This window comes from Vicia villosa, unplaced genomic scaffold (genome assembly GCF_029867415.1).
Source record: "Vicia villosa cultivar HV-30 ecotype Madison, WI unplaced genomic scaffold, Vvil1.0 ctg.002149F_1_1, whole genome shotgun sequence".
Lineage (NCBI taxonomy): Eukaryota > Viridiplantae > Streptophyta > Magnoliopsida > Fabales > Fabaceae > Vicia > Vicia villosa.
Window position 1 is genome coordinate 271,187 of NW_026705853.1, and position 26,331 is coordinate 297,517.

The 26,331-nt window shown below is 33.2% G+C and overlaps 1 protein-coding gene across 1 annotated transcript; it reads right to left on the minus strand.

Moving 5' to 3' along the window:
- Positions 1–21,403: 21,403 nt before the first annotated feature.
- LOC131638048 (amino acid transporter AVT6D-like) lies at positions 21,404–23,528 on the minus strand. Its single transcript, XM_058908608.1, has 5 exons — positions 23,101–23,528; positions 22,675–22,827; positions 22,377–22,580; positions 21,813–22,278; positions 21,404–21,726 (listed from the first exon to the last, which is right to left on the minus strand). Exons 1-5 carry the CDS (start codon positions 23,459–23,461, stop codon positions 21,600–21,602), a joined length of 1,311 nt encoding a protein of 436 aa, XP_058764591.1. The 5' UTR covers positions 23,462–23,528; the 3' UTR covers positions 21,404–21,599.
- Between the last annotated feature and the right edge of the window lie 2,803 nt (positions 23,529–26,331).

Below are 26,331 nucleotides of genomic sequence, written 5' to 3' on the forward strand. Positions count from 1 at the left end.
CTACTGCACTTGAGTGACTGCTTTTCATATGTGGAAGCAATTTGTGCATGTTTAGATTTATCTTTTTTCTTATATGCTTAAAACATGAAAGATGGTTCCATTTATCAATGTTGTAGTTCTAGTTTGCCTACTTGACAGTGACATGCATTTAATTTGTGCAGCTTTTGAATTATCTTTTTTCTTCTGCTGCTCTTCACACGGGCCAAATTTTCTTTTCAAGTTTAACAACTATGAGTGCAAATGGTTCGCTAGTTCACATGTTGTGTTTGTTTCATTGGGATGTATTATAGTGGGCTTTAAATTCGCAATATTTAAATGTAGGATGTTATTTATATGTTGAGCTAAGTTTTTTCAAACTGATGTTCCAGCAGTTGCTTGCCATTTTCAGTTGTTAAATACATTAAACCAAAGAGAAATGTATATTGTTTATATTGTCCCTCACCTTGACAAAAAAGATTATTCAGTGTAGTTCTATAAATCATTGGCATTTAAGTAACATAGTTAAAAGATGATTTTTTTACTGTACTGCCACTAAAACGAAAAAGATATACCATAATGCCCCAAAGTGAAAAAAAATTACCAAGATGCCACTTTTCTTGTTTGGGTCCGGCCACCCCTTGGACGGACAGGTGAAGAAATTTTTTGCATAGTTTGGGTCCGGCCAGGGGTGGGCCGGACCGTAACTGGGCCTTTTTTTTTTGTTTTTTTTTTTGTTTTTTTTGTTTAAATGATTATTAAAGTGTATAATTGATATTTTATTTTAATTAAAGATTAAAAAACAATAAAATTAAATAAAAAACATTAAAATTAAAATTAAATACATTAAAATTAAAATTAAATACATTAAAATTAAAATTAAAATTAAATACATTAAATAAAAAATTTGATATAAGTGAAGAGATTAATTATAAAAAATTGTTTTTTTATTATAATATAATTAAATATATTTATATTCAATTAAATATAATAAAAAATATTATAATATAATTAAAATTAATTATTTGCCAATTGATTTATTATTATAAATAATAATTAAAATATAATAAAATGTAATAAAGAACATTATAATATATTTAAAAAAACATACAATTGCCAATATTTATTTTATTCACCATATAAACTACAAGGAAAAAAAAGCCTATTTTTTTTTTGGCTTTGGTTGGACCATATGACCCCCAGATAAACATTTTTTGGGTATCGGTACTCTTTTACTCTTGCGTAACGGTTGCTCGTTGTCTGGTGGAGGTTGTCTTTGTGGAGAATCGTCACTTGAAAGATCATCGTTTTGATGCGACGGACCACCATCCATAAAACTAGCCAGTTGTTCTGTAGTTAATGGTGGTAAATTAAGTAATTCCTCATCGGTCATTTCAAGGATTGGTTTATCGGACGCCACAACGGGTTGTGCCATTTGTGCTTGAAATGGTGGATAGTAGACATTCGTCGTGTCAAAGGTATATTGTTGTTGGGAGAGTGAAGGGGCGGAGGAAAGCGGTTGAGATTGGGAGTATGATTGGTCGAAGTCGGGTTGAGGGATTGGGGTGTTATGTAGCGGTGGTCGAAGTGTTGATTGTTGATATTGTTCTTGGTGATAGTAGTAGTTTGTTTGCGGGGTTGAGGTGTAAGGGGTTGGAATTTGAGATGGGGTGGCAAAAAATGTGTGTTGTTGTGTGGTTTGAGTGTGTTGGTATGTTTGTGGAAAGGAAGAAGTTTGTTGTTGGAATTGTGTTTGTTGGAATTGTGTTGTTGGTTGGAAATGTGGTGTTGTTTGGAATTGTGGTGTTTGTTGGAATTGTGGTGTTGGTTGGAATGATTGTGGGATTTGTTGATGAAAGGTTGTTTGTGGGGTTGATGTAGAGGAAGGATAATAACGAGGGTCTGCCAAATACGTTTCTTTCGACAAATATAACAATGGAATATTTCTTAACCATTGCATATAATTATCGGTGTGTCGTAAAGTAGTACTCAACTCACCTGTCATTATTAAGTTTTTTCTACCTTTCCACTCATTGTTCTCGTGAATGTTCACATGTCGATAATTACAATCCTTTACATCATTCTTCGTCACCAAGTGATGATCTCCAAGACACCTCGGGGGTTGAGGGATGTTTTGCGTAAAACCAAATTGAAGCCTAACCCTGTCGGCGTGATGCATTTCCACAATATGAAAACAGATAATATATGTAGTTGCACTCCACGCTCGAGCTTCTCGTTGAGTGCGATGAGGATATTCTTCGTAAGGCCTCCACAAAAACTGTAAGACATAAATAAATATAAGAGTCGTATTCAAGTAAATGAAAGATTTAGTATATGGCTTGGAAAATAACTTACATCTCCTTGGACCATGTGATCCAAAATGAAACGATATCCATCAAGAAAAGTATTTGGAGATGAGTAATACTCCATACCTCGTTGTGCAAATCTTGCATATTTAAAAAGTTCAATTAGGACTATGCGTTAATTTATTGGAAAAATAAATATATAGAGTAAAGAATTTACCTAGTGGCGTATGGATAGGATGGAGCAATTTCACTCCTTGGAGCAAGTTGTAGAATACATATTCTAAGAGATTACAACCATCAACACAAACATATTCTAAGAGATTACAACCATCAACACAATATCGTGTGGTCCTAGCATCATCATAAGGACACCAGCGTCATTTTTCACGGCTCTCCAAGAACGAGTTACTACTCCATTTGGGCCTTTCTCTGTGACCTGCCTTTCAATTTTCCTTATCTTTTCACCCTCGAGAATGTTATCGTCTAACCATCCGATCAAGTGCCTCTGTAGATGCTCGAAAGTTTGAGTGTTCCATAGTTTGATCTTCAACGGAGGCTTTGTTGCTGAAAAAAATAATGTTGCATCTCTCTTCATAGGTGGAAACGTTGGAAGGGGTTCTTCAGCCATCTGCAATAGTAACACTATACCTTCAATTGTAACTGATGTGATTGGAAATGTGGTTGTACAGTTTTATTTATAGGCAAACAAATAATAATAAAATATATGCCCTCGTCCATCTATTGGCCGAACCCACACATGTTCGTCCATCTATTGGCCGAACCCATTTATTATATTTTAATTATTATTTATTATATTTTAATTATTATTTATTATATTTTCATTATTATTTATTATATTTTAATTATTATTTATCATATTTTAATTATTATTTATAATAATAAATCAATTGGCATTATAAATTAATTTTAATTATATTATAATATTTTTTATTATATTTAATTGGCATTATAAATTAATTTTAATTATATTATAATATTTTTTATTATTATTAATTATATTAAAATAAAAAAACAATTTTTTATACTTAATTTCTACACTTATATCAATTTAAAAAAAAAAATTAAAAAAAAATCAAAAAAAAAAAGGGTGTAGTTGGCGTCCGGCCCACCCCTGGCCGGACCCAAACTACGAGGAATTTTGCTTCAGCCGTCCGTCCCACCCCTGGCCGGACCACAAGGGAAAGTGTGGCACATTGGTAATTTTATTTCACTTAGTGGCATTATGGTATATTTATTCCATTTTTGTGGCATAGAGGTAAAAAAATCGTTAAAAGATTGTTAGCCCACTTAAGCTAACAGTTGGCATTTAGGTAACATCAACATATTTAAAGCATTTGAGTAACAGCAACATAGTATAATCTGTCTGATGTCATTCAACTGCTAAAAATATTGTCATAGTTGCATCAAGCTTAAATTAATTCGATACATTGCATCCCAATTCAAAAAAGACCATAAATTATCGCTATCTCATCATGTATGGCAGCTGAGAACAAAATAGGTTTAAATGACACAACACACATGTGTCGCCAAAATTAGAAAAGCAAAATACAAAAATCTGCATAACATAGTGATTTGCAAAAAGTCTTCAAAGATCTTATTTGTAGCAACATTTGAGGTTCCACTTCACTCTGTCTTCATGTGTTTTACTTTGGTGGTAGAGTTCTGAGGTGTTAGATACTTGATTGGAGAGGCATCCTCTAATACTATGGCATCAGCATCCCGCTTCATTGGCGTGTTTGTAGAGCTAGTTCCAGACATCGTAATTTCAGTAGCAAGTTTCGGATAGTAAAAAACAGCATGATAAGTATACCACGAAAACTTAAAGGCAGCTAGTTATAGTTGCAAAAATATATTTTGCACAGAAAAATCAAAAAGGAGCAAACTGAATTCAGGTTAATTGGAGATATAGGCAGTGGAGGATTAGTTTGAGCAGCCACAACATTTTCAGAGGGAAATTCAGGAACCTTTGAATTCTCTACAACAGTAACAGTCGGAGTTTTCATGTTTTCCGAATTGGTATTCTGTGTAACGCGGACATTTGAAGTGTGCTGCAATTAAATACGTATTAGTGTTGCGCAATTTGTTGCATAGTAATATATTTTAATGTGCAGCAGATATAATTGTTACCTCATTTGGGTTTAAGAATTCATCGATCCTTTTGTAAACTTGTTCATCAGAATTAATCTGGACAATGGAGCACTGACCAAAGTTGGTGGTGTACTTCACACAGAAAGTGAGCTTTTTCTTCAGAATAACATCAAGGTAAGTAGGATATATCTGTGGGTGATCTTCACCAGCCTAAATAAAAATTAGAAAATATTAATAACATTTCTATTGCTTCATAAGAGTAGCAATAAAAGTAGAAGACAAACCTCTTTCATTATAATGTCGGTATAAAAAGTTTTATATTATCAGTGTAAAAAGTTTTGGTCCTTATAAATATAATTTAAGATTTGGCGGTTACGATTTACTGTAAATATAAAAATACAATATGTTATGTGTTTTAATTAAATTTAGGCTTAAATGTACTTTTGATTCCTGTAAGTTAGCGAGTTTTTTATTTTCGTCTCTGTAAGGTTTTTTTTGTTTGAGTCCTTATATTTCACTTTTACGTTCATTTTAGTCCCTAAAATCAAAATTCGTAAGAAAATCCGCAGGAAACCTGCAGATTTTGGCTTTAGGAACTAAACCTCAAGTAAAAAGTAAGATATAGGGACTCAAACAAAAAAAAACTTACAGGAACGAAAATCAAAAACTCACTAACTTACAAGGATCAAAAATGCATTTAAGTCTTAAATTTATTAATAAATATTTCATTTCATAGTTGAAAAAATAAATATGTAAGTTTAATTGGACTTTTAGTTTATTAGTTAAATTGTTTGTTTTGTATTGATCACTTAATTAATAAACATATTTTTTTGGTCCCCTAAGTATATTAGTTAGTGAACTTGATCTTTCTATTAGTTTTAAAAAAACAATGTTAAGTTTGTGTATGTTGCCAAGACATGTGGCAAATGTTAGACAAGATGACAACTTTGACTTTGCAACTTAACTTGTTGTTGGAAGTTCGGGAGAGTCAGGAGTATCAACGGAACTAATATTCCAGGACTACAAGAGAGGAAGACATCACATCTCAACAAAAAACTTTAAGGTGTTAGGTAAATGAGTCATCTCTCTTATAAATCTAATATTTCATCCATTCATAGACAATGTGGAACTTTAATCATTCAAACTTGCACCCAACATTCTTTCCCACAAGTGTGAGTCTCCCACATCCTATAATAGAATCCAACACTGAATTCAGCTCCCGCTCCCCCCCCAAGCCGAATCACGGCTCTGATACCGCTTGGGGAGTCTTGGGAGTCGGGAGCACCAACGAGAATAATGCTCTAGGACCACAAGAGAGGAAGAAGTCAAATCTCAACCCAAAACCTTAAGGTTGTTGGGAAAATAACAAACATAGAGAAAAAGAGGAACAAAATAACAACACAAGAGATTAACGTGGAGACTCCAAAACCGGAGAAAAAATCGCGGACGTTGTCAATAGACAATAAGAGAATAACACTACGTGAAAATTGTTACAGCACGTAATATACCCTCAACTAACTCGGACCCTCAGTACACCCACACCCTTCAAAATAAATATTTAGCTGCATTTCACAACACTGTAATACAAGAGCATAAGAGAATGAAGAAAGTCAAATACAAAACTTAAAGTACTTTTGGCTGGTGCATCTTGTAAAGAAAAATTTGAATCCTATATATATAGCCTTGGATTCTCTTTACCATCACTAAACTAAGCAATGTCGGACTTAGAAGAAGTTTAATCCTATATATAGTCTTGGACTCCTTATTCCTTTACAAAACTAAGCGATGTGAGACTTCTTCAACATGTATATTTTCAACCAACCCCAATAATCTCCACCTTGATTGAAAATAATACATCAACTTTCATTGTCTTCACCGACAATCATACTCCACCATAAAGAGAATAGTCACTTGAAGCTACACCGCTCCAAGAATTTTCACATTATCTTCACCAACAATCATAGTTTTAAAAACTATTATACTGCACCTAAAAAAGAGTATACTTCACTTGAAATTAAATCACTTGAAGAATTATCACATGTTGAAAACCAGGTTGAAAGCTTATGGTGGAACTTCCTTTTGGGCAGGAAGCTCTTCAACCACCGAAATAATGTTCCATCTTGTATAATCTTGATTGTATCAACACATATTTGACTTGAACTTTCCACAAGTTAAAAACAATTCTTCCATCATTTTTCTCTAGCCCAAACTACACAGCCGAACTTGTGACTGCAACTCAACAACTTTTTCACAACACCACCCTTCTTTTCTAATGTGGAAGATCAGACAAACCTGCAACCACAGAGCATACTTAGAACTCATATTCCCGAATCGAACCAAAAGCTCTGATGCCAGTTGTTGGGAAAATAACAAATATAGAGAAAAGGAGGAACAAAATAACAATACAAGAGATTAATGTGAAAACTCCAAAACCAGAGAAAAAATCACAGTCGTTGTCAATAGAACACCAGAGAATAACACTATGTGAAAATTGTTACAATACGTAATATACCCTCGACTAACCCAGACCCCTAGTACATCCACACCTCCAAAACAAATATTTGACTATATCTCACAACACTTTAATACAATAGTATAAGAGAATAAAGTAAGTCAAATACAAGCTTAAAGTACTTTTGACTGAGGCATTTTGTAAAGAAAAACTTGAATCATATATAGCCTTGGATTCCCTCTTCCATCACTAAACTGAGTGATGTGGGACTTAGAAGAATTTTAATCCTATATATAGCCTTGGACTCCGTATTTCTTTACAAAACTAAGCGATGTGGGACTTCTTCAACATGTATATTTTCAAACAACCCCAACACTTATTTTCATCTTTTTCATTGACTCAAATTTTTTGTCCATCTTCGTCAAAGGAAACCAGAATATTTAGGGTTCTATGTTCATAATGTTGGGTTTGGGCTCCCTTCCTATGTGGAGAAAGACCCAAATATGAATAGCTCACTTGTCTCATTTATTTAAGTGGAAGTGTTAATTTGCGGTTAAGAGAGATAGAGAGAAAATAAGGATTCAAAAGAGAGAAAAGAGGAGAGAAATTGGTTCCCATTTTTTCTACATCAGTCAAACTAAATCGACAATCCTCGATTCGTTTATTGTCGGATCGAGCTAAAATTTTGAGGGCATGTTTGCAACTCATGTATCTAACTTCAATTGTTCAAAATTTGAAAACAAAAATTGATCTGAGAGATATGTGCCTCGCATTGGAGCTGTAGATTATTTAGGCTATTTTCAGCTTTTTATTCTTATTTGTAAGTTATTTTTTCTTTGTGATTTGCGGTTGTTAGCACTTGTTTATGAATCAATTTAAGACTTTCTTGTACTCTCAATTGATTATAATGGAGCTATTTCGTTGGTCTGGACTACTTGTTTAAAATATCGGTGTTGTTTTGTGCGATTATTTGTTTGATTTTTTGTCATATATTTGTTGTTGATCCTCAAGGTTCCTACAAGTGTGGATAATTTTATATCCGTTGCGTATTGGTCTGTTATTGTGTCTTAATTTCCCACCAGAGTGGCATCAGAGCTCTTGGTTAAGGGTTATTTTACTTGTTTAAATGATGGAGTCAAATACAAAGATGAAGATGGTATTGTTGAATGGTTCTAATTGTCATTTATGGAAGGGTAAGATGAAAGACTTACTATTTGTGACGAAATTGCATTTACCGGTTTTTAGTTCCGCAAAGCCCAATTTTGTGTCTGATGAATAATGAGAGTTTGAACATCAACAGGTATGTGATTTTATTCGACAATATGTAGAAGATAATGTTTATAATCACATTGCTAATTATACACATGCAAAAAATTTGTGGGAGACGATAGAGTCCTTGTATGCCTCTAAATCAAGGAATAATAAATTGATCTTGTTGAATAGCTTTATAAGTTTGAAGTATAAGGAGGGGACTTCTATTTCAGATTACTTGAGTGAATTTCAAGGGTTCCCTGATCAGATTTCAAGAATAGGTATTAAATTTGATGATGAACTTTTGAGATTATTTCTATTGCTATCTTTACTAGAGTCTTAGGAGATGTTTTGGGTTTCTATCGCAAGTTATGCTCCTAGAGGTGTTATTTCTATGGAAACGACTAAGGGTGGTATTCTTAATGAGGAGATGAGAAGGAAGGCACGAGCTTCTTCATCTCAGTCTGAGGTACTTGTCACTGAAAAATAGGGGAGAAGTCATAAAAAGGAACCAAAGGGTGGTAGAGAGGATAGTAGAAGCAAGTTCAAGACACGATACAAGAATCTAGAGTGTCATTATTGTCACAAAATAAGACACATACAAAGTATTGTTATTAGTGGAAAAGGGATAACACGGGCAAGAAAGGTATGTCTAAACAAAGAGGTCATGATGATCATGATGATGATCGTGTTACTACTGCTGCTAGTGATGATCTTATTATTTCCTGTGATCATGCGTCTATTAATCTTGTATTAGACGAGAGCATGTGGATAGTTGATAGTGGTGCTACATTGCATGTTACAGATGTTCCAGATGAGAATGCAATTGTTGCATAGAGGTGTCAAACATGCTCCAGATGTTCGCTTTAATTATATCTTTGAGCATATGTTTAATGATTATCGTTATGACAATCACTTTGGTTCTGGAAAGTGGAAACTCAACAAAGCTAACTTGGTTGTCGATAGATGGGAGAGGCTTTCTAAATTGTATTGAACAAAAGTTTTGGTTGCTAGGGACAGTGTGACTGCTATAGACATGGAAGCATCTTACTGGCACTGAAGACTTACTCATATTAGTGAAAAGGGCTGAATGTTTTGGCCAAAAAGGATCTCATTGCATGGCTGGTAAACAGACTAGAGTATATTTCAAAAGACATCCTCCTTCAAGGAAGTTAAAGTTACTTCAATAGGTACATTATGATGTTTGTGGTCCATTAAAGGTAAAATCCTTTAGCACTTTATTTTGTTACCTTTATTGATGATTTTTCTAGGAAACTATGAGTTTATGCCTTGAAGACAAAAGACCAAGAATTGGAGAAGTTCAAAGAATTCCATGCTTTGGTAAAAAGGCAGACAGACGAGAAGCTGGAATGTGTTCGTTCTGATAATGCTGGTGAGTATTGTGGACCATTTGATTCCTACTACAAGCAACATGGAATTTCACATGAAAAGACTCCTCCTAAAACTCCTCAATTTAATGGCTTAGCAGAAAGGATGAATCGAACACTTATTGAGAGAGTAAAGTTTATACTCTCTGAAGCTAAGTTTCCAAATAATTATTGGGGTGAGGCACTTTACATGGCAGTGCATGTTCTTAATCTCACTCCTACTATTGCTTTGAACAGTGAAGTTCTAAACAAATTTTGGTTTGGAAAGAATGTCAAGTATGATCATTTGAGAGTTTTTGGTCGTAAGGCTTTTGTGCATATTCCAAAGATTGAAAGATTCAAGTTGGATGCAAAGTTAAAACAATGTATCTTGATCGGCTATGGGCAAGATAAGCTTGGTTACAGGTTGTATGATCCTGTAGGGAACAAGCTTATTCAAAGCTGCGATGTGGTGTTCATGGAAGACAAAAAAATTGAAGATATTGATAAGGTAGAGAAGATTACACCCAAGACAGATATCAGTTTGTCTAATGTTGATCCAGTTCAGTTACCTAGTCATAATCTAGATGCTATTGATGGTGATGATCAGAATGACAAGCCATATGATTATGTTGATGATCAACAACTTGGAGATGAGGTAAATATTCCAACTAATGATGATGAAGGAGAGAGCGATATGTGTAACGCCCAATTGTTTGATTATTTATTTAATTAAATAGTATTATATTAATATTATTATTTTCGTTATTATCGGTCGATAATTTTAGTTATGGTGAATTAATCTATTTTTCTAGTAGAATATCGTTAGAAATAGTATTTAAATTCATTTTTGAGTTAATGAGCTTATTGGGCATATTTTGGCTAAGTGAAGATTGGTGAAGGGAGGTGTTAACTCTTAGGCCCAATCTTATAGAAAGAATAGGTTTAGTGTTAGTGATAGATTGAGGGAAGTGTAGAGAAACCAGAAAAATAGAAAGCTATTTGGAAGAAATGAGGCTAGGTCTTGAAGAGGAGGAGCAAGCTTAGAGAGATCCCAATCCAAGTGCTAGGATTTGTAGAGTTTTCTTCAATCCAAACAAGGTAAGGGTGGGGTTCTCTTCCTATAATGGGGCTTATGAGTAATTGTATGCTGGGGATTAGGGATTTAGGTTATTGATTTACCGTGTTGAATCTATTTATTGTTGTTGTTGAAATTGCTTTTGGTATTCTGGAAAATGAACACGATATTTATGTTGTGTAAAACAATTAAATAGGAAACCAGGGGAGCTGGTCGTTCGGCAAAGCTGGCCACGGTGTAAGCCCGTGACGGGCGGCAAGGGCGTGTAGGAAGGGGGTGCCGAGCGGCACACCCCATTTCCATAATCATTTCTTTTCATTTTCATTTGGTCTTTTGTGTGTTTGTTACTGTTCGTGTCCATTGTTCTATTCTTTTTTTTTCATTTGCTTTGGAGACGCTAGTCTCATGTTGGAAGTGAGTCTCTTGTTTTTCTTCTTTGCCTTGAGACGGTGGTCTCCATGTGGGGGTGACCGCCCCATTAGTCTTAAAATAGTAAGAATTATTAGGTGAATGATGCAACTATTGCCCTGTTCCATTCATTTTGTTTTTCTTTTGTTGTTACTTGTATCATACAGAATCAGGATAAGAGTAGTATTGGTAAAGCAATTACATAACTCAATAGTAGTTTAATAGAAAACAGAAACCAGTAGCAATTGCATGTTTAGGAATGGAACAACATGGTTAGTAACAGAAGTAGAATTATACTGCAGTAGCAGTCCTTAATTAACAGGAAATGTTCAAATTACCTGAGGAATGTATAACCGGAAATTAATTGAATTGTTTCTGATTAACCGCTGTTGAATTGTGATTATATCTTATGAATTATTGTGGATATCTTTGTGATTATTTGTTAATGGCGTCGACCGTTGATTATGTGAACTGTCGGAATTGTCCCGTTGTTTATGTGAGGTTGTTATAATATGTGTGAAGTGTTATTACCTTCAATAATCAGTAATAATTGTGATATAAGCGTGTGCCTTGTGACGAATATTTTGTGAAGTAAATGATGATGATGATGATGTTATGTGATGTTCGGTCCATCGAGTCGCATACATTTGCATATATATTGTGACTGCCTGGATTGGAAAATTAGTGACGAAGGCTTATGCCTTGTGCCTCTGAATTGGGCAATTGGTGACGGGGGTTGAAGCTCAAATTGGTACCACATGCATATACATGAGTCATGTCCCATATATTTTTATGCGATTCATAGTGTGACATTTGTGATTACATTGTGACTGTATTTTTCTGACTTGTTATATGACGGAAGTATGTGAATTGTGAATTAATGACTTTGTGAATAATATGAGGATATCAATACTTGTGAATGCGATTAACCGAATATGTCTAGTTTCTGATATATAATTTATCATGCGCTCAATTATATAAATTGATATCTCACCCTTTCTTTGTTTTGTCGTTGCCTTTATATTGGTAACGTGCAGGTGATTCGCATTGAGGAGAGGTTAGCCGAGTTGGTATTGAGTCGTTGTCACTCTGATACATAGCACTCAGGGGGGCGAACGCATTAATTTACTTGTCTTTAGATTGTTATGTCTTGACGAATACTTGAATTGTATTTTGGAGATTGTCACTTTAATTATGTTGATTGTTAAATTAAGATGCTATGAATATTTGAACTAATTGTTGAGTTTTTGTTGCACTTCTATGGAAGTTGATTCATGATAAAGACTATTATTTGATGTTGTCGGTTCTTCCGTATTTTGTGAATGCTATGTATCTGCTTTATGTGACGAGGTGATTTGTCTTTGAGAATGAATATGTGATACCTCAATTGTTTAGTTTGTGAATTTTTATACTCTGATTTTATCTAAATTTCGTGGGTAGAATTGGGGTGTTACAATATGTCACAAGATGACAATCTTAGAGAAGCTCCAGAATCATCTCAAGCTCAACTTAGGAGCTCTAACAGACAGAGACAACCTTCTACAAGGTATAATTCTGATGAGTATGTGACCTTGACTGCTGAGGGTGAACCTGAGTGTTTTCAAGAGGCCATGGAAAGTCATGAAAATTAAAAGTGGTTGGATGCAATGCATGATGAGATAAAAACATAGCATGATAATCACACTTATGATTTAGTGAAGTTGCCTAAAGGAAAAAGGGCTTTGGAAAATAGGTGGATTTATAGAGTTAAACATGAGAGCAACTCTAAGTCTCCAAGGTATAAATCTAAATTAGTGGTGAAAGGCTTCCGTCAAAGAAAGGGTGTTGATCTTAATGAGATTTTATTACTTGTTATAAAGATGTCATCAATTAGAATTGTGTTGAGTTTGACTGCTACTCTTGATTTAGAGGTTGAGCAAATGGGTGTAAAAATGACTTTCCTTCATGGTGATTTGGAGGAAGAGATCTACATGAAACAACCCGATGGTTTTCAAGTTAAAGGCAAAGAAGATCATGTGTGTAAATTGAGAAAGAGTTTATATGGGTTAAAGAAAGCTCCAAGGCAGTGGTATAAGAAGTTTGAGTCTGTTATGTGTGATCAAGGATATCATAAGACTACTTTAGATCATTGCGTATTTGTTAGAAAATTTTCTGATGATGACTTCATTATCCTGTTGTTATATGTTGATGTTATGCTTATTATAGAAAAAAATATTTCTAACATTAACAGGTTAAAGAAGTAGTTGGGAGAGTCATTTGCCATGAAAGACATGGAAGCAGCTAAACAGATTCTTGAGGGGGAGATTTTTATGTAGAAGTGTGAGTTAGAAGTCTCATATTGCTTAGAAAAGTGGAGGTTAAGCACTTTATGAGTGAGAGGATTCACTTTAGAAGTCCCACATTACTTAGAAAACCAAAATATGTTTGCCACATCGTGAAACAATCCTCTCGATTCTTGAGCTCAAAGTTGTTGTAAACGGCGTTCCCTTCGTTGTCAACTAAACGTGAATGATACTCGAGCTTCACAATCTTTTCTTTGTCTCTGTAAGGTAGGTGATAGTGGATTTTGTCAATGATATCTTCGAGTGAGGTGTAATCGTTGAGTTTAAACGTTCGCCCTAGTGTTTTACCCTCGGAGTAGGAGACAATTGTAACATACCAACGGAATTTGTTATCATATTGAGAGATTTTTGTGTTTGTGTGAAAGATAACATAAGAACTCCCAAATTTATAGAAAATCTAGGTGAATATGGACCATCCGTTTTTTGTCACACTTCTTTCCGTATACATATCCATAGAAAGACCCTAGATATATTGGTTTCGGAGGTATATATACGGAAAATTCCCTGAAGCTGCAACTTAAGAATCTTCCGTAGATACATCTACGGAGTTTTCGCTGTTACATTTTGACACCAGAATAGAATAATAAGGAAAGTGAGTATATTGCAATGTTAAAAAGTGAGTATATTACACTTCCAAAATTCAAAACAAGTGTAGTCGACTAAATATATTGGTGGTTTCATCTTTGAATTTTCCACATTCAATTCCTTTTCAATGTTGTTCAATCTTTCAAATCCGTGCATCCTTTCAACAAAATGATTCAGCCACGTCTCGACATTTGCGGTAGAATGAGTCGCCCATTCCGGTGATGTAGGTGGTATGGGACATCATGGTTTCAAGTAAACTTGTAGAAAATGACTTGATTTTGCAAGCCACCTAATACACATGATGTGATCATTTGGATTTCTAAGTGGTGCGGAGCGGAAAAAAGGTTTCCAAAAACCTGTATCGCGTCAAGCCAATGCATACCCTATCATATACACATGCAATAAAATGCCCCATTTCCAGGAATCTCATCCATTTTGACACCGTTCGTGACCTCTCAAGCAAGGAACAAGAGATTCATAAACCACTTCAAATTTATCTTTCTACCCATAAAACCGCGTGTACGATTCTTTATGTATCTTCAACTCTTGGATAAGTTGATGAGAAACAAGCGCATGACTATCCTCTCCCTTACCAAGTAAAGTCGAAATAGCCCGGCAACCACAATTACCGTCCCCCTTAACAATGACGATCCGGTCTATGTATTTGTGCATAAAAACCGACATCTCGTTGATGAATGGAATTTTTGGTGGGAACGGGATCGGAGGCGGTTTGCTTATGCGGGCTCCTTTCATGACACTTTTTTTAGATTTAGGAGTCGGGAAAAATTTTATCAACATGCTCACAATAAGAAGGATTTCTTCGGAGCACCCTTTGTCTTTACTGGTTGAGAAGGCGGTTTCATGTCGGTTGTTTCGGGAACCCGGTTTGAGAACCTTCTCTCATAGATTCCTTTCACCAAGTCATTGCCAGCAATCAGCTCTCAATTTTTCTTTTATGTGGCCTTCGAAAATATCTCTTGTATCACTTCTAATTCAGACAAAATAGAGATATTCAGTTTATCTCATTCCATGTAACCATCATCATCAAAATTGAGTCTTTTCCAATGAGATTTACGTTGGTTTACCTCTCTTGTATCTCATTATGTTAGTTTTTAATCATGAGATTTACGGAGTCTCAATCACGACACAAGTCCCCCCTGCTATTACCCAACCAATTTTTCAAACTAGCATGGGCCGACTCAACTCTGTTGGTGGTTGTATTCTTAAGGTGTCGAACATTATCATTCCACGCATAGACAATATTCTTCTTCACCTGATCAAGAATGGTGCTTTCAATATATTTCAATAAAGCTGGATACTTTTCACACACTTTACAAAAGTGAATGACGAAATTGACGTATAATTCTTTTGTGGAAGAATTTAAAATATGATTCCATGCATCCATTATTTTTTCAACAATCACACCGGCCTTCACCAATTTTCCATCTTCGGCCTCTACTTGTTTCTTCCGTACCGTGGGTTTAACCCGACTTCTCATATTTGTTGTCCAAACGGGCTACCCGGCCCTAAACGGGTCGGCCCTAGCGGGCCTCGGGCTTTTTCGGGCCGGGCCTAAAAAGCCCATTTTTATATGGGCTCCGTTTTTACTACCCAGGCCCAGCCCTGTTCGGGCCTCGGGCTTTTTCGGGTCGGGCCCAAAAAGCCCATTTCCAAAAAATATATTAAATATTCTCTTTAATTTAAAAAAATAAATTATATTAAGCTTAATTTTTAGAAAAATATTAAATTTTGTTTTTATATTTCACTATTATAAAATATATTTTAAAGAAATACAAAAATTTGAATTTTTTAATTAGTATTAAATATTAAATTTTATTAATTAAATATTAAATTTTACTATTTATCGGGCCCATGGGCTACCCGGAGCCCATACGGGCTGGCCCATTTAGGGCCGGGCTTTTTTGGGCCGGACTCAAAAAGGCCCGAAACAAAATGGGCTCAAAAAATTAGGCCCAAGCCCTAACATTTTTCGGGCCCCGCGGGCCGGCCCATGGGCTTAGGCCCATTTTGACGGCTCTATTTGTTGTTATGTGATATCGGCAAAGTAATGCATTAGAAAAAGGAAATACATTTGCCACCGCATTCATCAACGTCGTATGGCGGTCCGTAACAATCGCCTTAGGCATCTCAACTTGTTCCTTCAAAAGTGACCGACATACCTCTAATGCCCATATAAAAAATTGTCCTTTTTTCACACTCCAAAAAAGCTAAACCAATGGAATATGTCTTCTCGGTAGATGTAACACCAACCATCTCAAACAATGGAAGTTTATACTTGTTGATCTTGTAGGTAAAATCAAGAATGAGCACTGTCGAGAATGTATGTACACCTGGAAGTGTTCATCTTCAACACGTTCCAGAGTTGTACCTACGGAAGCAACGTTACTTTTTTTTTTACAAAAGTTTGATGATTAATGTGAGCAATGTAATGGACAAAGTTGAATCTTTACCTAAAATTCAATCTTCACTTGCTCCATTTGATTTGTTGCACCAAAAAGTTGAAGTTTTGGAGTGAAAAATGATATTGATGATGTAGAATTTTTAGGTTGGTGAAGGTGAGTGTTGAAGAGGAAAAACAACAATGGGGGAGTGATCATGCTGGTTCAAAATATAGCATAAAGTTCTGAAGTTATATCTACGGAATATTTTGGCGCTAAGACGTTCCGTAAATGTAGCTCCACAATATCCCCTGAACTGAATTATTTTGAAGTTTTTCCCAAAATTTCCGTTTAAAATACTTCTATATATGTAGCTCCGGAAAAATCCAAATTTGGGCGCAAAAAAAAAAGTGCTTCATCATATGTTTCTCCAGCAGTAGGGGATATAAATGGAATTACGCTAGGTGCCTAAGAGTATCAAGGGGTGGATTAAGAAATAGCCTTGTATTTTTTTTAAAAATTGAGCCCTTTTTTTTAATTAGAACGGAACCTCCAATTTAATTGGGCCGGCCTTGCTAACAACCACCTCAAAACCTAATTTTTCAGTTGAACTTCAACCGAAAAACTCAACCGAAAAACTCAACCGAAACTCTAAAATTCCAGAATCCCCTCAAAACACTTATAATCCAAAATCTTTCAAAACAAACTAGGTCTAAAAATGTCTTCCAATCACATTCATGTAAATAAAAACACCAAAAATCTCACCATCACTCCGTATCAAATCCTCAAAAATTATAAAACCCTAACTTCCTAAAACAATAAAATCCAAACAATACCTAGCCTATACTCTATCCTAATCACAAATTTGTAAACAAATTTGTAAAGAATAATAAACTACTTTTACTATTATTAAAATTCTTAAAAACTTTATTCTTATTACATCGTTTTATTACTCTACATTTATTGGGTCGGCTATAAGTATAGATAACATAACGTAGTTAACATCCCACATGGGTTATTTTCTACGTTAAAATACAACATGATCATTTTTGGACTTGCTTCTTTTCACAAACATTCGTGCATTACTATTAGAATAATGTTATTCCTACACCCATATTTTAAACCAATATTTACATCAAACACTATTCACCGTATTTATACGGTAAACAGTGTTTTTAAAATAAAATAATAATATTTATAAAAAATATTTTTTATTTTTAAAATTACAGACGACACTGTTCATGTACGGACGTGCATTAACCAACTTCATTACTGCATTAACCAAGTTTTTACACTGCATTAACCAAGTTTGATGACTGCTAAAAAATATTTTTTAATACCTGGATGTTGTATTAACCAACTTCATTACTGCATTAACCAAGTTTGGTGATTGCTAAAAATTATTTTTAATACATGGATGTTGCATTAACCAACTTCATTATTGCATTAACCAAATTTTTACATTGCATTAACCAAATTTTAGTAATTTTATTCTTACACCCATGAACAGTACTTTATAGTAGTCACCAAACTTGGTTAATGCAGTATAAAAACTTGGTTAATGCAGTAATTAAGTTGGTTAATGCATGTCCCTACATCAACAATGTCGCCCGTAATTTTAAAAATAAAAAATAATTTTTTAAAAATATTTTTATTTTATTTAAAAAATACTATTCACCGTATAAATACGGTGAACAGTGTTTGCTATAAATATTGATGTAAAATATAGGTGTAAGAATAGCACTGCTTCCGTTTTTTCCTTGGTATTGTTTTTGTTGACTAAACATTTTTGTAGTTGCGTTGTTAACTAAACATGCTTTGTTGTTACTAATACAGTACAGCTTCAAATCTTATGCTTATCTGATTTCGTTCAAACCGAATATTGTCGTACTGATCTTGATTTTGAGTAAAGCGACATATCCTCGTCATCATTGACCAATTGAGGGTTATAAATTATAATACACAGTTTTGCATAAAATAATTTTCTCTCCATCTAAAAGAAATAATTTATTTATAAAATATTTGTTCAAAATTTAATATAACAATATTAATGTTTTTTATTTTAATTAATACTATTTATATTTACATTACATATATCTTTCATCTTATATATTTATATAAAAAAAAGTGAATATGCTAATAAATAATTTAAATAGTTTAATAAAAAAAATTCTTTATTCTATTATTGATATATAGAGTATATTTCAAGTTAGATGAATTGATTATACAAATAAAATCGGCCTTAGGCTAATTTACTTCCAATATTGACATACATAACTAGTCAGGGGTGGCCCTAAGCACGGGCTCGCGGGGCGGAAGCCCAGGGCCCCATAATTTTAGGGGCACCAAAAAAAGTTTTTTTTTAACCCCTTTATGTATTAAAAGAGAATTTTCTATTATAAAAATACTTGCTAGAAAAAAAATTAGAAAAATACTGGCTAACAAAATTATAGGAGTACTACAAAGTCAAAATTAATAAAAGAATGTAATTTCCCAAGAATAAAATATAGACTAGAATAAAATCAATTAATTCCCCTAAAATAAAATCAATTAATATATCCATAATTTTAACAACAAAACGTTTAATTGAAGAACTAAAATTAAAATAATGATATAGAGAATATTTTATATTATTAATAATCTTACTTAGGATAGTTTTAGTTACTAGATATCCTGTTGAGCAAAATTTAGCATTTCATGAAAGAAAAAAAAAAAGGATTAATGTGGATAAAAATTGAAACTTTCTTTCTCTTGCTGAAATGATTGCAGAATGGGATCCTGACATACAAATTTTTCTGGACGTATTAAGAATAATGAAATTCATTATCATTATCTTAGTTATAAGATTCAAAATGAATTGATTAACATGTTAGGTAATGAAGTCAAAAGTGCAATAGTCGAAAAAATCAAAGAAGCAAAATATTTTTCTGTGATTTTTTATTGTACTCTTGATGTAAGTTATCAAGAAAAAATGACTCTCATTATACACTGTGTGAAGGTTTCTACAAGTCCAATAAGAATTGAAGAATTTTTTGAAGAATTTTTTAAAGTCTATGACACAACAGGTCAAGGATTGTTTGAAGAATTACAAAAATGTATTAGAAACTCTTGGTCTAGATACTAATAATGTGAAAGGACAAGGATATGATAATGGATCAAACATGAAAGGTAAATACCAAGGTGTACAAAGAAAATTATTAGATGTTAACCTAGAGCATTATGCACAACATGTGGTTGTCATAGCCTCAGCTTGACACTTTGTGATATTGCAAATTCTTGTACTAAAGCTAAAATATTTTTTGGAGTGTTACAACGTATTTATAATGTATTTTCTCATTTGACAAAACGTTGAAATTTCTTAGAGACAATGTGAAAAGTTTAACTATTAAACCATTGTCACAAGCACGTTGAGAAAGTCATATGAATAGTGTATATACAATTAAATCTCAAACTTTAGTTGTAAGAGAAGTACTACTTCAACTAGCTGAACAAGATAATGATCCCAAAATTAAGAGTGAAGCCTAATCTTTAGCAACTCATGGAATTGAAAACTTTGAATTTTTAGTTGCTATGATTATTTGGTTTGAATTGTTAACTGTTGTTAATGAAGTTAGGAAAAGTTTGCAACAAAAAAGAGACATGTGTATTGATGTGGCTATAAAACTAGTAAAAAGTTTGATCTAAGTATTTGAAAAAATATAGAGAAGAAGAAGAAGAATAAGTCTCTTTATAATGGTTTATGTTTTGATGTAGTATAAATATTTATTCAAAGATCCATACTTGTATTCATTTTGCACAATGTTAAATGAAAATGTGTTTTTTATCCAATTATTTCTTTTATCCTTGTGCATTTATTGTTACAAAAATTATAAGGGCATCACTCTTTTGATTCGCCCAAGGCACCCAAATTCGTAGGACCGGCCCTGTAACTAGCGTTTTAAAAATTGGATCGGTCGGTCGATCGGTAGAATCGGGAACCGGCCAAATAATCGGTCTGGTTCGATTGTTGGATCGTATACGTCATTGAATCGGTATGAACTGGTCAAAACTGGTGTAAACCGGTAAAACCGGCAATTTTTCAGAACCAGTGGTTTAAATGCATTTTTTATTTTTTTTTATTTTAAAAACTTAAAACAATATCATTTTAATTATTTTAATAAAAATTAAAATAAAAAAGAAAATAAAAAAACTAAAAAAACTAAAAAAACTAAAAATAAAGATGTTTCGGATGCCGTTAATTTTGTTGCAGATGATTTTGATATTGAATTTATTATAATTTATTTAATTAGATTATTTTGCGATTAAATTTTGTTTGTAAATATATAGTACTTTGTAATTTTGTACTATTTTATTATGTGTGATACTTATGTTTAAAATTTGAATTTAAATTATGAACCTGTGAATTTATTTAGGATATGATATTTTAAAAAAATTTGAGTGTCAGTTATATATTGTAGAGATTGAATCATCATGTTCGACATGTTTTATACCTATATAATTTTGTTATAACAACGGGTCTATTCAACCGAGTTATCCGGTATAATCCGATTTAGTCATGCGGTTCGACCAGTGACTCAGTGATTCAACCAATAAATCAATGACCTAGTACCCTTACCAATTTGATGTCCGGTCCAATTTTTAAAACACTGTACATAACTCTTTCTTTGCTGAGTTTATGGCAATCATTTCATTTTGACAATTGAGCATGCCAAACATAATAAAACATAATAGTTAGTGTAACTACATTGCTATCACAAAATCCATCCATTTTTGGATCTATCGTTGTGTCGAAGCATTTGCTAACATAGGACTTTTATAACTTTTTATGGGTATAGCAAGGAACTCGTGACATAATCAAAGATTAATAAAATTATCTTTAAAAATATATTATTATTATTATTTAAATTTTAATAATTGTTCCACTACCATTATGAGAGGATGGCCCCTACGTGACATGGCCACCGTCATTTATTTTGTAAAGTTTTTTATTTTATAAAATCTTGACTAACAATTTCCACATTTATTATTGAGAGTATACATTGGTCTCCGCCACACGAGCTTTCATTTGACAATAATAATTTGCCAGACAGATGAATCATTTAAACACAACAGTGACCAGCACAAACAGTGTACAAATGGCGACCCATACTTTGCCACCCTTCAACTAAACTTCTGAATTTCATTTCATTTCATTGCTTTGATATTAGATATTATACACAACAAAACAATTCCTTTCAACATATATGATTTTCCCCCTTCCATGCAAACTCCCCCAATAAAACTTAGTTGAAAGCAACAAGAAAGGGAAAAAGTGGTCAAACCAACTTTATGACTTACTACTTAAAGCATTGTATATGTTGGTGGAAATTGCAATTGCACTTGCCACTACGGCAAGTATAATCATAACCAGTGCTATTATTTTGTCCTTTCTTGTTGATATTCCAAGAGCATCCCTGTCATCCAAACAAAGAAAATTAGGATCATGTTTTATTCCTTTCCATTTTGTTAAATTCAATAGGAACTTGCGAAAATTGGTTACCTTAATACAATAGTGCCAGGGAAAATAAAGGCAAGGCACAATGCGGTTGTTGATCCTAGAAACTGAAAGAAGTACCAAATATCTGGTATTGCTATAGCAGCAAGATAGGAGAATACTAAGAGCACAAGAGTGAGAATCACAAATCTCTTGTTGTCCGTGGCTAGTAGAGCCTTCTTGGGGAATAAGAGCTCATCAATGTTGGTTCTTAAAGAGAAATTCACAATAGGGAATACCAGCATAACGTGGAGCGCATAGCTTACACGAATTAAATCATTGAACAATGAACCGACAGCAGAATCAGAACTTCGATCGAAATTGATTAGAATGTCGGATTGTGTTGAATCTCCAAATAAGAGGTAGCCAAATAAACCAATTATAAAGTAGGTAACAGCACAAAACATTATTGCTAATCGAACTGCAGTTTTCATATCAGATAGCTTTGCAAACTCAAATCCAATAGGATGCACTGCAAAGTAAAACAAAATTACTCATCAGAACAACAACAAGAAAAGGAGAAAACCCTTCTCCACCACCAAATAATGCAAAACACAAGTTAACTAGTACCATTGAAATGAAATGTGAATGCTGAGACTACAACAGGAACTGCAGTGAACAAATCAAAGAAAGATGTCTGGTAGTCTAACCGAGGAACCAGTTTAGGAGTTTGTGTTCTTCCTTGCACCAAAGCAAAAATAGCCAACCCGGAACAAATGGCAACAAACACCACAGCAAGAAGAGTTGATACTGCAGAACTGTACTTCAAAGATTCTGAACAATTTCAAAACAACACAACCCAAAATAAGAATAACAAATATTACGAATCTATGCCAACGAAACAAGTGCGTGACGAACACTGACTGACCTACACTTTTGAACAAGACCAATGGAAGCATAACAACAACCAAGGTGACGAGAAGAGCAACTTCCCTGGAATTCCACCAGTGAATCCCAAACCACTCTTGCAAAATTCCCAAGTGCACTTCATCTCCACTTACCTTTCCAGATAGAACATCTCCTGTTGTTCCATACACACAAACAAACATGAAAAACTTGAAAACAAAGTAACAACCCTTTATCAAGAAACCAATCTATTTTACATCACAAATATAAAAGAATCTAGCTATAAAGTACCAAAAAAACACCACTTAGCTAGGTTTGGTTGAAAAAGAAAATCTAAGTTGAAGCTTTCACAAAAAGAAAAATCTAGAAAGGTGTATTATTTAACTCTCTTAATTTATGATTAATAATTTAATTAAGAGAAAATGAAAGTAATGAAATTTGTTCTAACCGATAATAATAAGGAAGAGAATTAAACCCCCAAAGTTGGTGACTATTACACAAACTTGAGCGGCTAATGCTCCAGCGGGCCCGAAAGCTTCCTTCATGACGCCGGAGTACGTCGTCGTGTCACCGGCATGTGTAAAGCGCATGAGAAAATCCACCGAAACTTCCGCTAGCACAGCCACGATTGCAATTAAGGCGAAAGAGGGGAAAACACCGAGAACTTTAAGAATCGCCGGGATTGACATGATTCCGGCGCCGATTATGCTCGTGGCAACATTGAATACGGCGCCGGGGATTGAACCGCGGCCCGCTGCCGGAGAGGATCCAGTCAAGAGGGGGGCTTGAACTCCGGCAGACGGGGACATCCCGGCGATGAAGTTATTATTTGGGAGAGTTGAGAAATGAAATGTGGAGTTTGGTTACGTAAATAACAACTGCAACCATCTATTTATATTGGTGTTTTAATATTCAAGATAAACTCTTTGGTTGGTGCTTCTAAGTTTTTATTGACTAAATAAATTTAAAATTTTAGTTTATTTTGACATAAAATAATAGTATTAAAATATGATTTTATATTGAATATTATTTCCTGAGTTTTTATTGACTAAATAAATTTCAAATTTTAGTTTATTTTGAAATAAAATATTATTAAAATATGATTTTATATTGAATATTATTGTTTGATAGGTTAAAAGTATCCATATTTAACTAAATTTAACCTATAATTATTTTATGAAATATGAGTAGTTTATCATGTAAGAAAAAAATATTTTCTCTGATCCTATTAAATAGGAAGAAAATTATAAGTAACTAATGTATTTAGACAATATATATATCAGATACATTGTCTTTTTAGTGAATTTAAAATATATTTTTTTTATATATAAATAGAATCGAGGGAAGTAAAATTTATTGAATATTAATATATTTAATTTATGTGTAAGTTTGATATATTATTTATTTAAAAATTAAAGTAAATATGTTTTATTTATAATAGAGAGTAGTATATGGAATTTTTTTAGCACATCTAATGGAAAATACAATGTTAATCATTTTGTTTAGAAAAGTAAACGAGAGTAGTAATCATTTTGTACCAAAAAGAAAAAGGTAAATTTGTAGATATTATAGAGTTTAGTTGGATGTCAGTATTCTCTATGAGATTTATTGACATTTAGTCTTATTTTACTATGTGTTCAACTTTTTTTTTTTTTGTTGAACTAAACATGTTTCAAGTCACAAAATAAAAAATATCTATAGCGATTTATTATATAGCGCTCTTAATTAATGATTCAAAATTGTTAGATAAGTTGAATTATAAATTAGATGTAAATTGGGAAAATAGAGAAGAATAAAAAACAATTTAGAGAGATATATTATCGGAATGAAATTGATGAAATTAAATTCTTACAAATATTTGTTATATCCTTTAAATAAGATCATATTACAAACTAAATAACTTCTAGATAGTAATCACGGAATAGTTAACATTAATCACATGCATAACTAGCATTAATCACATACTGAACTATCATTAACCACATACCGAACTAGCACGAACTACCAGTAATTATATATTAAATTAGTAGTAACCATATGTTGAACTATCAGTAACCACATATTGAACTATTAGTAACAACATACTGAACTAGCAATAACCATGTGTTGAACTATCAATAATCACGTATTGAACTATTAGTAACCACATGTTGAACTATCAATAACCACATTTTGAACTATCAATAAACACATAGTAAACTATCATGCTGAAAACTGAATTACACATTTAATACCCTTCCTAATTTAGATCTCCTAACTTCCTCATTCTCATGAGTCCTTTGAACTTTGTCAATTCCTCTTCATTAGAACTTGTGACCAATAGATTATTCATATAAAGACTTAAGATGACTTGGTCTTGCTCACTTGAGCCTTTCACATATACATCATATACTAATGTGCATTTCTTGAAATCTTGCTTGATTAAGAAGCTATCAATCCTCTTGTTCCAAGCTCTAGGTGCTTGCTTTAAATCATTCAATGCTTTCTTCAGTTTGTACACCAACTCTTCTTGCCCTTTTACTTCAAAACCTAGTGGCTACTTCACATAAACTTCTTTCTCTAGAGGTCCATTGAGGAATGTAGACTTCACATCAAGTTGGTGGATCTTCCAATTTTTGTAAGTTATTATGGCCACAACCAGTCTTATGGTTTCAAGTTTAGCAACGAGTGCATTGAATTCATTAAAATCAATTACAGACTTTTGAAGAAAACCTTTTGACACTAACATTACCTTATACCTGACAATTTCACCATTTGACTTCAACTTCAGCTTGTAAACCCATCTTACATCTATAGCTTTCTTGCCATAGTTCTTAACTAGCACCTATGTGTGATTTTTCTCAATGTATTTTATCTCATCTACCATTGCATCTTGCCAATTCTCATCATGCATGGCTTGTATATGATCAATTGGTTCTTACTCGACCATCATAGTCTCGTCATTTAGTTCAACATCTTCTCTTATGGCTTGATCATGAATTCTCTTATAATCATTGTTGCTTGAAAACATGTAGTATCACTTGCAAGTATACATATTCTTTTAAAGTAGAAAGTGATATAATAGTAAGGATGTTGAACCTACAAGGGGTTGAATTAACTTATATTAATTTGTAAAATTATCTTATGTAAATGAGCATGACCATAAATAATAATAGTTGTTGGTTGTCACAAGTTCAGTTTGTAAAGTAAACATTGGCATAAACATTTTAGTAAGAGTAGTTGAGATTAATAATGGAGAATGTGTTGGGAAATGATCCGTTAATATGAATTTTCTATTATGTGTACATGATGTGTTATGTCGTGCCAAATGAGGTCAGAATGTGATCTTGTGGTGTATTCTTACAGCATCATAAACATATATAATATAGTAAGGGGATAATTTCCTAATCCTCACTTTTAACTTAAATGTATGCATGGTTTCATTCTAAATATTATCTATGATTGTAAATCTTTATGCCTAAAGTAGTTAATCTAGTGAATATTAATATCCTACAATTTCTAATAACATTTATCATGAGTTCCATTTGTTGTTGGATTCCTTACAACAAGTTTTCATCTTTTCCTAAGTTGGTTAGCCAAAGAATCAAATTTATAACAATAAAATGCATGATAAAATAAAGCATTAAAAATACATCATTTAACACAAAAGAGTACTTCATATTAACTTCACATTGCTTAA